Source organism: Pteropus vampyrus, unplaced genomic scaffold, assembly GCF_000151845.1.
Source record: "Pteropus vampyrus isolate Shadow unplaced genomic scaffold, Pvam_2.0 Scaffold120, whole genome shotgun sequence".
Taxonomy (NCBI): domain Eukaryota; kingdom Metazoa; phylum Chordata; class Mammalia; order Chiroptera; family Pteropodidae; genus Pteropus; species Pteropus vampyrus.
The window spans coordinates 4,637,079-4,650,647 of record NW_011888901.1 but is presented as its reverse complement, the minus strand read 5'-3'; the positions used below and the strand labels follow the sequence as shown (position 1 = coordinate 4,650,647).

The 13,569-nt window shown below is 33.4% G+C and overlaps 1 protein-coding gene and 1 pseudogene across 6 annotated transcripts in view; one reads left to right on the top strand and one right to left on the bottom strand.

Annotated features, from left to right (window-relative positions):
• EPB41L5 (erythrocyte membrane protein band 4.1 like 5) overlaps window positions 1-13,569 on the bottom strand; it is a 152,691-nt gene that overhangs the window by 113,683 nt on the left and 25,439 nt on the right. For all 6 annotated transcript variants that reach the window (XM_011366100.2, XM_023534120.1, XM_011366101.2 and 3 more), the window contains 6 exons: window positions 7,173-7,215; window positions 6,130-6,208; window positions 5,135-5,179; window positions 4,910-4,962; window positions 480-600; window positions 264-351 (listed from right to left, as the gene is read on the bottom strand). In XM_011366100.2, the coding sequence (XP_011364402.1) occupies window positions 264-351; window positions 480-600; window positions 4,910-4,962; window positions 5,135-5,179; window positions 6,130-6,208; window positions 7,173-7,215 (429 nt within the window). The remainder of the gene's footprint in view (window positions 1-263; window positions 352-479; window positions 601-4,909; window positions 4,963-5,134; window positions 5,180-6,129; window positions 6,209-7,172; window positions 7,216-13,569) is intronic.
• Window positions 2,104-3,242, top strand: LOC105296146 (annotated as a pseudogene).

Sequence of the window (13,569 nt, the reverse complement as noted above, 5' to 3'; positions counted from 1 at the left end):
AAAAAAATAAAAAATAAAAATAAAAATAGCTTAAAAGAACAGGCATACCTTTTTGGAAATTTTAGTTGTTTCTCTTCTTATACTTAACCTTTATGTGAGATTCTTATTATTCAGTATTTAATCTCACCCTTTATAACCACACATCTACAGTACACACTGGAGTCCATGCAAACTCCATGGCCTCTCTCACATTGAAAAATTCCATAGTCACCTTGAATCTTGAAAGAATAAAAAATTTTTAAATTTCACAACACTGTGCTTACCTTGACTACATGCATATCAACCCCATACATTTCTAGCCATTTGGCTTTATTCAGATAATTGGTTTCAGCCTGTGCTGGTGTCTGACCTCTGAAATTTAAAAAAAATTTTTTTAAATAATAATAAATGTAAAATGAATATCAAGTATAGAAATAGAAGAAAAAAATATGAGATTACTATTGTGGTGATGTTAAAGAGTGTGATCAAATGTCAAGTACCTGTATTCCTTCCATTTCTCAAAAATAGCCAGCTCCATTTCTTCAGTCTGAATGGGCATGAACCTGAACTCAGATACGAGTTCAGGACTATGCTCAGCAAGATCATAGTCACCAAGTTCAGCTAGAAATTAAGTTTCACAAAGTTATATTTCATTAATAGTAAGTTTATTTCCTGCTGAATCTTTCTTTAAAACAAATTTTATTAATAAATATTGCTAGGATTAAAAAGATTCTTTATTAAACTATCAAGAATTCATAATGTGCAAACCATTACCAAAAATAAATCTAGCTTAGACTTACAACTTATCTGTCTGTATTTATACTTGTGGTTGGTGGTATATTTCGATTAAATGTCTTTAATTTATTCAGATGTTAAAATACTTAACTTTTAGAAACTTCTTTCTAGACTTCCAGAGAGAAATACCTTAACTTTATAATGAATAAACAATAATATTCAGCAATCCTTAATTAGCTGGCATCTGTTAGGAACCTAATATGTACAGAACATGCTATCATATGCCATTTTAAGATATGGTCTCTTAAGATATATCCTCCTGGAATTTTAGATTATTAATCCTAAAGAAATAAAAAAAAATTGCTAAAAAAATTTGGGAAAGGAAGATAGTAGGAAAAGAACTGAACAATGCACAAACACTTATGGACTCATCTGTGGTTATCTCTGAACTATGGGTTTGGGGAAGAAGGGTAACCATTCTAATTTTATATACTTTAAAATTTTTTCCTTTAAAAGAATATTTTACTCATATTACAAAATTAAATTATTTCCATTTTATAAAAAATTTTGCCATGAAGAGAATACATGAGACTGATCTGGAGATAATCATAAAAATAGTAATCGCATTATTTATTGAGCACCTACTCTACATACTGGACATATTACAGATATACTGTTATTTAATTTCACAATAACCTTGGAAAATACTATCACGCTCCTTTATTGCTGAAAAAAACTGTTCTTTTGTCTGGACCACAATGTCTTTAAGAAGCTCCAAACCAAATCTGCTAAATAATGTTGTTTAGGAAATAAACTAAAATGGTACAGAAGAACTGAACTTGAGAGTGTGAGGAAGCTAATAAAAATTATTCTAATAAAATATAAATTCATAAATGAGAAACAAGGAGCCCTTTTAATGAAGCTGGAAGTAATACTTCAGCAAATTTATTCTTAAGGACCTTAAGAATTAATAAGATTTGGTAAACTATTAGACATGGGACAAGGAGATACATAGGACATAACATGAAATTTGGAGGAACCTAAAATAATGGTGTCATTCACTGAAGAAAAGAGCAAGTAGGAAAGAAATTTTATTTAAGAAAAATGTTAAGTAAAGAGATATTATAACGGAGTCACATGCACGAATTAAATAATATGTATTAGTGAGCACTACTGTGAATAGTTTTGTTAAATACACAAAAATGTATGAAAATTCTATTTTCAAGAAGCGTATCTGTGCTTGTCATGAAAATTACACAAGACAAAGATAGACCATGTGATGCAACATATGGTATAACAGATACTAGAAATGACAGCTTTTCAGTAGATCCAAGAGTTTTAGAATTAACAATTTCATACAGAAATTAGTAAAATGTAAAAAATGTGCTTTCTTCTCTCCTCCCGCCACCCAAGATGTCGAAGGGAAAGAAGGCCAAAAGGAAGAAGGTGGCTCTGACCCCAGATGTCCTGAAGAAGCAGGAGGCCAAGGTGGTAATAAAACCCGTATGAGAAAAGGACAAAGGATTTTGGCATTGGACAGGATATCCATCCCAAATGGGACATCATCCACTTTGTCAAATGGCCCTACTACATTTGGCTGCAGTGGCAAAGTGCTATTCTCTATGAGCGCCTGAAAGTGCCTCCTGTGATGAACCTGTTCACCCAGGCCTTGGACCGCCAAACAGCTACTCAATTGCTTAAGCTGGCCCACAAGTACAGACCAGCGACAAAGCAAAAGAAGCAGAAGCTTGTTGGCTGGTCTGAGAAAAAGGATTCCGGCAAAGGTGCTGTCCCCACCAAAAGGCCTGGTCACCTGTCCTTCAAGCAGGGGTTAATATTTTCTCCACTTTGGTGGAGAACAAGAAGGCTCAGCTGTTAGTGACTGCACATAATGTGCATCCCATCAAGCTGGTTGTCTTCCTGCCTGTCCTGTGCCGTAAGATGGGTCTCCCTACTGCACTGCCAAAGGGAAGGCCAGACTGGGCCGTCTAGTCCACAGGAAGACCTGCACCACTGCTGCCTTCACAAAGGTTAACTCAGAAGACAAGGGAGCGCTAGCTAAGCTGGTGGAAGCTATCAGGGCCAATTACAACAGCAGATATGATGAGATACATCGTCACTGGGTAGGCAATATCCTGGGCCCCAAATCAGTAGCTTGCATTGCCAAACTGGAAAAGGTAAACCACAAAACTGGGCTAAGTGTACACTGTCAAGTTCTCCATACATAAAATAAAAATTCTCCTTCATAAAAATAAATGCCTTCAAGAAAAATGCATGCAATTACATACTTCTGATCATAACAATGCTAGAGGCATAGCATTTCCAAACTAGTTTGTAGTCAACATTTCAGCAGATAAGAAAAGTTTTAATTTGTAGACAGACTAGGATAGCAGATGGAGGCAGGTAGATAATTTATACTAGTGGTAAATAAATGTGAAATACAGAAATTTCCTCCAATCATCAATCCCTCTATCGATGGGAAAATAAACTTTTTTTAAACCATGGAAGTGCAATATAAGCAAAATATTCAGTTTACCATAAAACATTAAAAATTTAGTCTTATTACAATCCTAGGAAGCTCAGAGTCCCAAGAAAGAAAAATCCAAAGAGGCCCACACCAAGACACATCATAATTAAAATGCCAAAGGTTAAATACAAAGTAAGAATCTTAAAAGCAGCAAGAGAAAGGCAGTTAGTTACCTAAGGGAGCACCCATAAGACTGGCAGCTGATTTCGCAAAAGAAACTTTGCCATACAGAAGGGCCTGGCACAAAACATTTAATGTGTTGAAAACCCAAGATCTACAACTAAGAATACTTTATCCAGCAAAGCTATCATTTAGAGTTTAAGGACAGTTAAAGAGCTTCCTAAACAAAAATAAGCTAAAGGAATTCATCAACACCAAGCCACCATCATAGAAAATGTTGGCGGGACTTCTTTAAGAAAAACCATGCATCAAAATCATGAATAAAAAATGGTAATAATTACGTATCTATCAATGACTACCTCAAATGGAAAAGAATTAACTGCTCCAACCAAAGGACAGGGTCGCTGAATGGGTATGAAAACAAGACCCCGACATATGCTGCCTACAGGAGACTCACTTCAGATTAAAAGACACACACAGGCTAAAATACCACGTGATTTCATATACATGTGGAATCTAAAGAACAAAATAACAACAGCAACAACAAAAACAGAAACAAACTCATAGATACAGAGAATATTTTGAGGTCTACCAGACAGGAAGGGGGGTTGGGAGGGATAGTGAAAAAGGGCGAAGGGATTAAGAAATACAAATGGATAGTTACAAAATAATCATGGAGATATAAAGGGTAGCATAAGGAAAATAGTCAACAACATTGTAATAAACATGTAAGGGGGAAAACAGGTACTAGATTTAATGGGGTGATCACTTGAGTTCTTATCACTATGCTGTACAAATGAAACTAATATATTACTGTATGCCAACTATAATTGAAAAAAAATTCATTGAATTGTATATAAAAAATTATCTTATTATCATTTATACAATGGCAAATAAACACTATTAGTCTTAGAGGGACTAGGGATAAATATGGAATCATCCCCCACTAAAGCATAAAATTATAATAAAAATATTTCTTTCCATTTCATGAATAAGGACTGAAATTAGTTTTACTAAAATGTCACATTTTTCAGAAGAAAACACCTAAGTTTAATAGTATTTGATCAGTGTAACAAGGCATAAAAAAGTGAGTTTTTCTTTAATTTCATTTATTGGAAAACTTTTTTTTAATCCTTAAAATAACCATCAGGAACTTTTAGTATACTCTATCTTTTTCATGGGTTCATTTTTAAGAAAAAGACTAAAAAGCCATGTGGTTGCAGTAACAACTTACTAGTATATTACTGTATTCTTTTTAAGGAAAAAAATTAGTTGAGGGTCCAGTTATAACATTTATTGAATTATAAAGTAGAAAGCAAATTTTCATTTGAAAACACTATAGATGGGAAAGGAACAAATAAAGTGAAAAGGAAAAAAAAGAAGGCAATGTTCTAAAACAAGTATACATCAGAGTTGGATAATGATACAAATTTTACACAAAAATACTGCTGTTTCTTTTTTGCACATTGCTTTGACTGTTTTGAAATTCTTTAACACACACTAAAAGAATTATGCTTACTCCCAATAGTCAACATGAGAACTGCTTACCTTGCAGGTTATAAGCTGCCAACTGAACTGCTGTATCAAAAGGACACTCTAATCTGAGACACCAAAACACAAATTTGTTAACCAAGTCAATTTTATAATCATTTTAAGATAAATGGACATACTTTATGTTGACCATTTTTTTCAAAATTACTATGAAGCTGTTTTTCAAAAACATTTTTCAACTACTCAAAAAAATGTGGTTTACCTTGAGCAACTAATACTCACTTTCCACTGAGAATATCTTGTTTTAATTGAAGAACAAATAAATACCTAAGAAAACCGAAAAGACACAAATTTAACTAATCAGAACAATCTACTGTATAAATAATCCTACCCTTCTAATTTGAGAACATTTTTAATTATAGAATTTCACCCACAATAAAGTCATCAAAAGAAAAAAAAGTTAAAAAAAAAAAAGGACCAATAAGCATCAGGACGGTAGCATGTCCGTCCACAAGAGCAAGGAATAACAGGTCACAGAGTAAAAGTTTAAGGAGAATTACTGAGAACGAGCTCTGTGAGCTTATTTAACTTTACTTTGACAATGCAGCCACTTCAGATGTGAACGGATACAAGCATGTATATAAACTATGAATAATAGCTATAATCTCACTGGCAGAGTAGTCAAGAGAAAATCCTTAAAAGACTCAGCAATTCAATTTTTTACTTAATAAATAGTATGTGGAATGAGTCATGGATTTGCAATATAGTCAATGAATAAATACCAAGGAGGCAGGAAAAAGTAAAATTAAGTATATATAACCTACTTAAAGTTTATTTGAAACCATTCAAACCAAATTAGAATTTAATATTTTTCACTAATTAATGGCATTTCAATAGGTAAAGAAAATCTGGAGCCAACTGAATAAACTCCAAGTGGCCAAAGCCAGATCATTTTGATCATCAATAAACATGGCAATATATTGAAACATATAAGCCCTGTTTAAGATCCATGTGTTGGTAATGATACTAGCTACTTTTGGAGGATGCCAGGAAACCAACTCTTTATTTTGAGAACTGATAAATAAAGGAAAAGAATTCTGCACTTAAAAAGCATTGTCCCAAAATGAAATTCTATTATCTGAAGTTTTGTTATCAGGGGCAAGGGATCCACTTCATTAGCCGTCTATAAACTAGAAAGAATTATTAAGACAGTCTTCGAACATTTTAGCTAACCTAACAAGACTTTACCTATGTAAGACTCTATAGAATGGTCTTACCGGGTTAGCTCTTCACGAAGATTATTTGGTTCTGAAGAATAAAACTTTACTCGAAAATGCAGACAATAGGGTGAACCAACTGCCATTAAAAAAAAAAAAAGCTTTAATTTTTTTTTTTATAACTATTTAAACATTAAGACATTTAGTTGGTAAAGTTGTCAAAATCTACTAAAGTAGGGACAGAAGATAACGGGTTATTGTGGCAATATTTCAGGTTACACTACAGGCTTGATTAAGCTTAACACAAAAAGATCAACAGGCTTTTTAAATGTACTAACAGTACTATCACAATCATCATCCTCCCAAGAATAGATAGCTCTAAATTAATTCTAACAAAGGGCCAAATACATCAAATAAAAAAGTCTTGACTGTGCAATCTAACAGCTCTAAAAATTCATGAGGCTGTATTTCTTGAGAGCACAGAAGAATGCCTATGTAATTAATTGCTCATGGCAAATCCTCCCCCTACACACTTTCAAATTCACTTCACCAGCTTCACTAACCTCTATATTCTCAGTGGTCCCATTACTTTGTAAAGACAAGAGCTGAGGTGCCCTGAAATCTGTTACTAGGCAGGACAAGATAGATTATGGATTGAACACTGGTTTTTTCTCAACTACTGCTAGGAACACTACAGACATTTTATGTGAACTGCTTCATTTCACTATTCTTAACTTTTAAGAAAGTTGCAGCCTTCAAGTCTCAAAATATTTTCTAGAGCAGGGCAGATGCCAAACAGGAAAATTAAACATAAGAAATTACTAAATAAAAATTAAGCATCTCACAGGAACTCAATTTCATTTGCAAGCTGCAAGCCTTTCTCCTAGAAACAAACTGTGAGGCACTTGAATCTAGATTACCATCAACCCTATATAATTTAGGGTCAGCTTATCAGATTGAAATTGTTTTTAGAAAGTAGAGGTGCTAAAAAATTCATTTGAAACATGATTTCTTATGTCATTCTTACTATAAGGAATCAATTACTAATTTATAATTATATATAAATCAATTTCCATTTTTTCACAATCTTTCTCAACACTTACTTTTTACTTGCTTTTTGATGCTCTTTGTACCATCCAACCAATGCTGGAAAAACAAAAATTCAGTTGTTAAGCAGATGACAGAATTTAACATTTAAAAAAATATTTCACAAGAGAAAAAAGTGAGAGTAGAAATGAGAAGGTTACCTACCCAATATCCACAGAAAACTTATGATACAGATGACCTAAAACCAGATATGACTTCTTAAAACATCGTTGCTCTCTCAGTAACAAAAATGATACTCTAATTTTGTCCTTAGTTTTCCTCACTGTTCCAAAAAAAAAACCAACTTTCAAAACTGTTAAAAATTAGAAAAAGTATCCGTATATTCCAGTGCCTGATTCATTCTTACAATAAAAATGTAAGATTAACAGATCAAAACCCAAAATTAGGTGAAATAACAATGTCATTTATATTTTATAAAATAGATACTACTAAGAAGACCCTGTCCAATTAAATTAGATTTTTCTCACAACCAAGGCCATATCTATTAAATGAAGCTATCTTTGTTCTTTTTGTTTTACAAATAAAAAATGTTTACATTGTGACTAGCAGACTTCTGGTTTCATGAGTAACAGCCTTTTGATTTCTGTAACCTCATCACTATGAAATATCCATAATATAAAGACCTATGAACCATTTCCAGAAACTTCCACAGATAAACCATTCCCAGCTCACTTCTCTTTATTAATCCTTTTAAACCACCAAGTCCTAACAGTGACAGGATGCATTCATCCAACTAAGACATACATAATTGTGTTCTCTCTGGCATGCTTATAATTCCAATCACCCTAAACAAAAGGAGTGCTCTTCTGCTAACTAGTTCACAGAGCTAAGGAATCCAGTTTCAGAAATTCAGATAGGCAAAGAGTGGGCAAACAAGGCTGCATTGTCAACAGACTTGTAACCATTTGCTTTTCCTGCCAATTATTTGCCTAGCCTCTTCTCTCCAGTCTCTCCCAAGATCCAAAAGTGGAATTCACAGACCTACCAGTGTGCCAGCAAAGTACCTCTGCACACTGAAAGAAGGTGGTCAGTAAACATTTCAAAAGGCAAGTAAATACTGTATAATATTTTCTCTGGATTCCAAGTGTGTAGGCTACTTAGCTATCTCTCATCTTTTAATACAGATGGACATCCATTTTTAAGCATATTTCAGTGTATAATAATATCTAGTTTACACAAACCTCCACTAATAGAATGCTAAGCCAGCCAGTAGGCAGAACAAAATTCACTCCGTTAACAGAAGATTTCAATCTAGGACAGCAAAAATTCCATCCATCACAGCCAAGCCCAACAATCCAATTTCCAAAAATCCCAGACTTAATTGTGCAAAATATCTACTCCAGCCTGAAGCCAATCACATACTGGGTGTAAAATAAAATTAGTTTTCATATCCCAGTTAGTTGTCTCCCCACAACCACGCATCTGAGAGTTGCCCTATCTTCAGGTTTTATTTATTACACTGCAATAAATTAACAATTTTATGGCTGGTCACCTGGGCAGTCTCTTGTAGCCATGGTTAGAGGGACTCTCATATAGCATAATAGTGCAAATAAGCACAACCCTTCCAGGAGGCAATCTGACTATCTCTTAAAAATAACTATGTCTTTGACTTAACTTTACCTACAAGAAATTACATCAGAGAAAATTAAAACAATCTATATACCAACAATAGTAAATTAGTTAAGTATTTCAATATGATAGAACACCAAGCAACAATTAAAATGAAAGAAAACAAATGCTTAAGGATCTGATAATTTATTTACAACATATCGTTAAATTTTAAACGGCAGGTTACAAAATATTATAAATTATTTTGTCAAAATGTACAAATTTGTATATATAAACATGCATTTTCTTTTTGACTGAGACAATCTATAACAAAACAGTAAAAGAGATGTTATATGTAGATGGTTGAGATTGCTGGTGATAATTTTTCTTCTTGTTTCTTCTATTTTCAACTTACTCTACTATAAGCTTATATTACTTAAAAAAATAATCATAAACCCCTTTAATATTTATCCCTTTATTTTTAATATTTTAAATAAGTAATATATTCATATCACTTAATATTTTAGTAATATTAAAAGGTATGTGGTCAATAGTCCCTCCAATCCCTGCAACAGGCCACTCCGCCATATACCCAATTTCTATCATCACATGCACACACACACACATATCCCCAAAGGTGTTACTGGTTTCTGATTCCTTCCAGAGTTTCTTTAAACAAGGAAGAAAAAAACTATGTGTGTATGTGTGTGCACACTGGTAAAGAACATTAACAATGGACTGAAAATCAACAGGCTAAACATAAATTCTGACAGAAAAAACTTTGAGGAATATAAAGAAAACATTAATACAAGATAGGCCACTTAGTATTTCAAGAACCTAAAGTCCATCTTACACAGTTATAACTTAAATTTCTTCCAGTTTAAGAAATTTAGGGCTAGTCTCATAAATACATCACATCTTTAATCTCTATTCTAAGAAGGACCTTAAACATAAAATCATCCCAGTTAAATAAATGGTCAGAGTTTTCTTCAAAGTAGGCATTTTAGTCTCTTTTCCACCTGCATGTAATCACTTCTAATATCTGCATGTCTATTAGACAACCCAGATAAAGCATCAAGTATTTTAAAGTGAAATTTAGGAGCTGGGGGAGTAGTGGGTGATGTCCTTCTCAGGGAGGTCTGAATTCATGTTTGTATATTCTTGAGTCTGTTTTCTTTCATCTCCTCCACATTCCAAGCCCAGGGACTGGAAAATTCAGAGCTCAGAGACAGGCACTGATAGTATTTTCCTTGATTCAGGACAGTTAGGAGTTGAGTTTAAATTACATTAGAAGATAAAGGTGAGAGCATACAGATATAGATTCTTGGATGTTTAGTATAAAACTAATATGGTTCTCTTTCCTCATGGTACTTTAAACAGGAAACAAACTCCCTTTTAATTTCTTACTTTTAAAGTTTGGTTGATAAACTTAGAAACCAAAGGATGTGGAAAGCCACATTTCTTTTCATGCTACTGAACGGGGCATAAAAAACGAGTATGTATTTGCATGTCTTATAAACAATATGTAATTAGAAACACAACAGGCATAATTAACCCAAACAAAGAATCACCTAGGAAGCTTCCAAAACACTACACGGTCATCCCAGGCCCTATAGCCAGTCTGTAAACAACTCTTCAAATGAATGATCCCTGACTTCTAACTGCCTACAAAAGGCTTAGCTAAAGAAAGGCATCACTACTTTTGCTCCAAGCAAAGGACGTAAGGCAGAGAAATATTAACCATCTTTCAAAACAACTGCCTCTGCAAAAAATATTTCTCCTGTGAGGGGTAGAGGCTTATGCTCTGAATTAAAAAATTATTTTAAAGTAAATTTTAACATTTTAAACAATTAAAATGTTTTTGGTTTTTTTAAAATCTATGCTATGAAAACAAGACCAATACATTGCATTGCTGTAATCTAATGAAAGCAGTCTAGATTCTATCATAAATTTTCTCTGGGTGATTACTTTTTTGGCATTAACAGTCTGTGTTATAAGACATTCCAAATGAAGACTTAGATGAACCATTAAAATATATTTTCTACTGTGCCTTTCTGTGTATTACTAGCATACTCTTTTAGGATTCTTGCAGAAATGTGAGTTAGGTAGATTATGTATCCACTCTCCAGAAATAGAGCGCATAGTCTATTTTGGAAATACCCCTTTTTACAGTTCCTCCTTATTTAGCAAATGTGTATGTTACAATATCTACATATATACTTAACATATACATATGTATTTCTATATATTTTGCACTTCTAACTACTTTATTGAAGCCTACTGTTTGTGTTCTCAGATGCAATCCAATTGCCCTGCCAACAATGATAATTTTACTTCCTCTTTTCTAACCTTTATAATTTCTATAACTGCATTTGCTGGTACTACTATTATGAAATTAAACAGCAGTGGTAATAATAGGGATCTTTGTCATCTTCCTGTCTTTAGTGTGAATGCTTCCATTGTTTATTAATCTATGGTTGTTATGTGTGTGTGTTTTTTTTAATAATCAAAAAATCAGTATGCAAAGAGAGCAGAACCATTGAACAACCACCAGATCTATCTGTTCACCAAAGGTGCTGTCTTGCTGGGCCACCTCTCTGCCCAGCACCAATCACCATCCTTGAATATGGGCACATCTTTCAAAGGCTGGCTGGACCGACGCAGATAGAACTGTCGCTTCCATACAGGTCAAAGTCCATTTTGTTTACTCAATGTTTTAAGGCTTGAAATAAGGGGCTTATTTAACAAGCAACCAAAAAAGAAAAAATAGATAACAATTGTAGAGCAGAGTACTATTATCTGCCCACCACCAGATAAGTGAGGTCGGCAAGCCAAATTGGCAGCTCATCACATTATGCCTACAGTACCTGAAGTAGTTGAATTCTAAAATTGGAACAAGAATTGCCTCTTACCTTAGCTCAATGATCTTGGATTTGCCATTGAGGGGATCCACTGTTGCAGGCTCCAGAAATGTACTTGTAAAACATTTACCCAATGTTCCACTAGACAATTATGAGTTTTCTAGCTTTCAGCTTTGGATCTAACATCTCCATTTCCATTTGTGTTGAGTTTTGTCTTTAAACTAAATGTCGTAAATTTCAATTAATCAAATTATTCATCTTTCTTTTGTGATAAAGATTTCAGTTTCACTCTTGTTGAATGTAGTTTCACGTTAAGTATGTGATAAAGCAGTAACAGCATAAATGAAGGGTTAACCTCCTGTAACTAATGTCACCAAAAAAGATAAAGAAATATTCCATTATCAAAAAGAGCTCTCTTATATTACTCTAGTCACACCCACCCCCTACCTCCAACATCCTTCAATCTTGCCGACCATTAACTTGATCACTATTTCTGTAATTCTGTCAAGAATGTTATATAAATGGAATCATATGTGACTTGAGATTGACTGTTTTCACTCAACATAATGCCCCTGAAATTTATCCATGTTGTGTATCAATAGATTTTCCTTTTCTATTGGCTGAGTACTATTCCATGGTATAAATGTGCGAGTTTTTAATTGTTCACCTACCATAAGACATTTTGGGGTTTTTTTCAAATTTTTTGCTATTCCAAATAAAGTTACTATGAACAATCATGCATAGTTTCTTGTGGAGAAATAAGTTTTCATTTCTCTGGGATACATAGCCAGGCATACAATTGCTGAGTCATATAGAAAGTGTATGTTTAGCTTCTTAAACTGCCAGTTTGTTTTCCATAGTGGCTGTATCATTTTTATACTCCCAAAACCAATATATGAGAGGTCCGGTTTCTCCACATCCTCAAAAGCATTGAGTCGTCACTATTTCTTATTTTAGCTGTTCTAACAGATATGTAGTGATGATGTCTCATCAAGGTCTTAATTTGCATTTCTCTTCTGTCTAGAGATGTTTAACATCTTTTTCATGTGTTTATTTGCCATCTGAATATTCACTGTGGTAAAATGTCTCTTCATGTCTTTTATCCATTTTCTAACTGGATTGTTTTCCAACTATTGAGTTTAAGAGTTCTTTACATATGCTAGATGAGTTGTCAAATATGGTTTGAAAATATTTTCTCCCAGTCTATAGCTTGGCTTTTCAGCCTCTTAACAGGGTCTTTCCAAGAGCAAAGGTTCTAATTTTTATAAAGTCCATTTTATCAATTTTTAAAAAGTGGATCATGTGTTTTAGTATCACATCTAATAATTCTTCTCCAAGTCCTAGTTTCTAAAGATTTTCTCCTGTGCATTTTCCTCTAAGTTTTATAGTCTTACATTTTATATTTATGTTCATCAACTATTTTAATTGTTGCACAGATACAGTTTTTTTTTTTTGCCTGATATCCAATTGCTCCAGCACCATTACTGAGACTACTCTTCTTCTGCTGAATTACTTTGGTGTCTCTGTCAAAAATCAATCGGCCACACTTGTATAAGTCTATTTCTGGGTTTCCTATTTGGTTCCACTAATTTATGTGTCTATTGCTCTGCCAACACCACAGTCTTGATTACAGTAGTTACCATGTAAGTTTTGAAGCTACATAGAGCTTCAAAACTTCCCATTTTATTCCTCTTTTTCAAAATTCTATTCTAGCCTGTCATTCCATATAAGTTTTAAAATAATCCTGTCTACATCAACAAAAAAAAAATTTTGTGGGAATTTAGACACAAACTGCATTAAACTTGTATATTAATTAAGAGAGACTGATATCTTTGTTGTCTTCTAATCCATGCACACGGTATGTCTGTTTAGTTATTTTAAGAAGCCTATTTTTAATTTCTTTCATTAGCCAAACTTTTTAAAACATTTAACTGGTTTTTTAAAAACGCAAGATTTACTTAAAAATCAGAATTTCCAAGGTTCT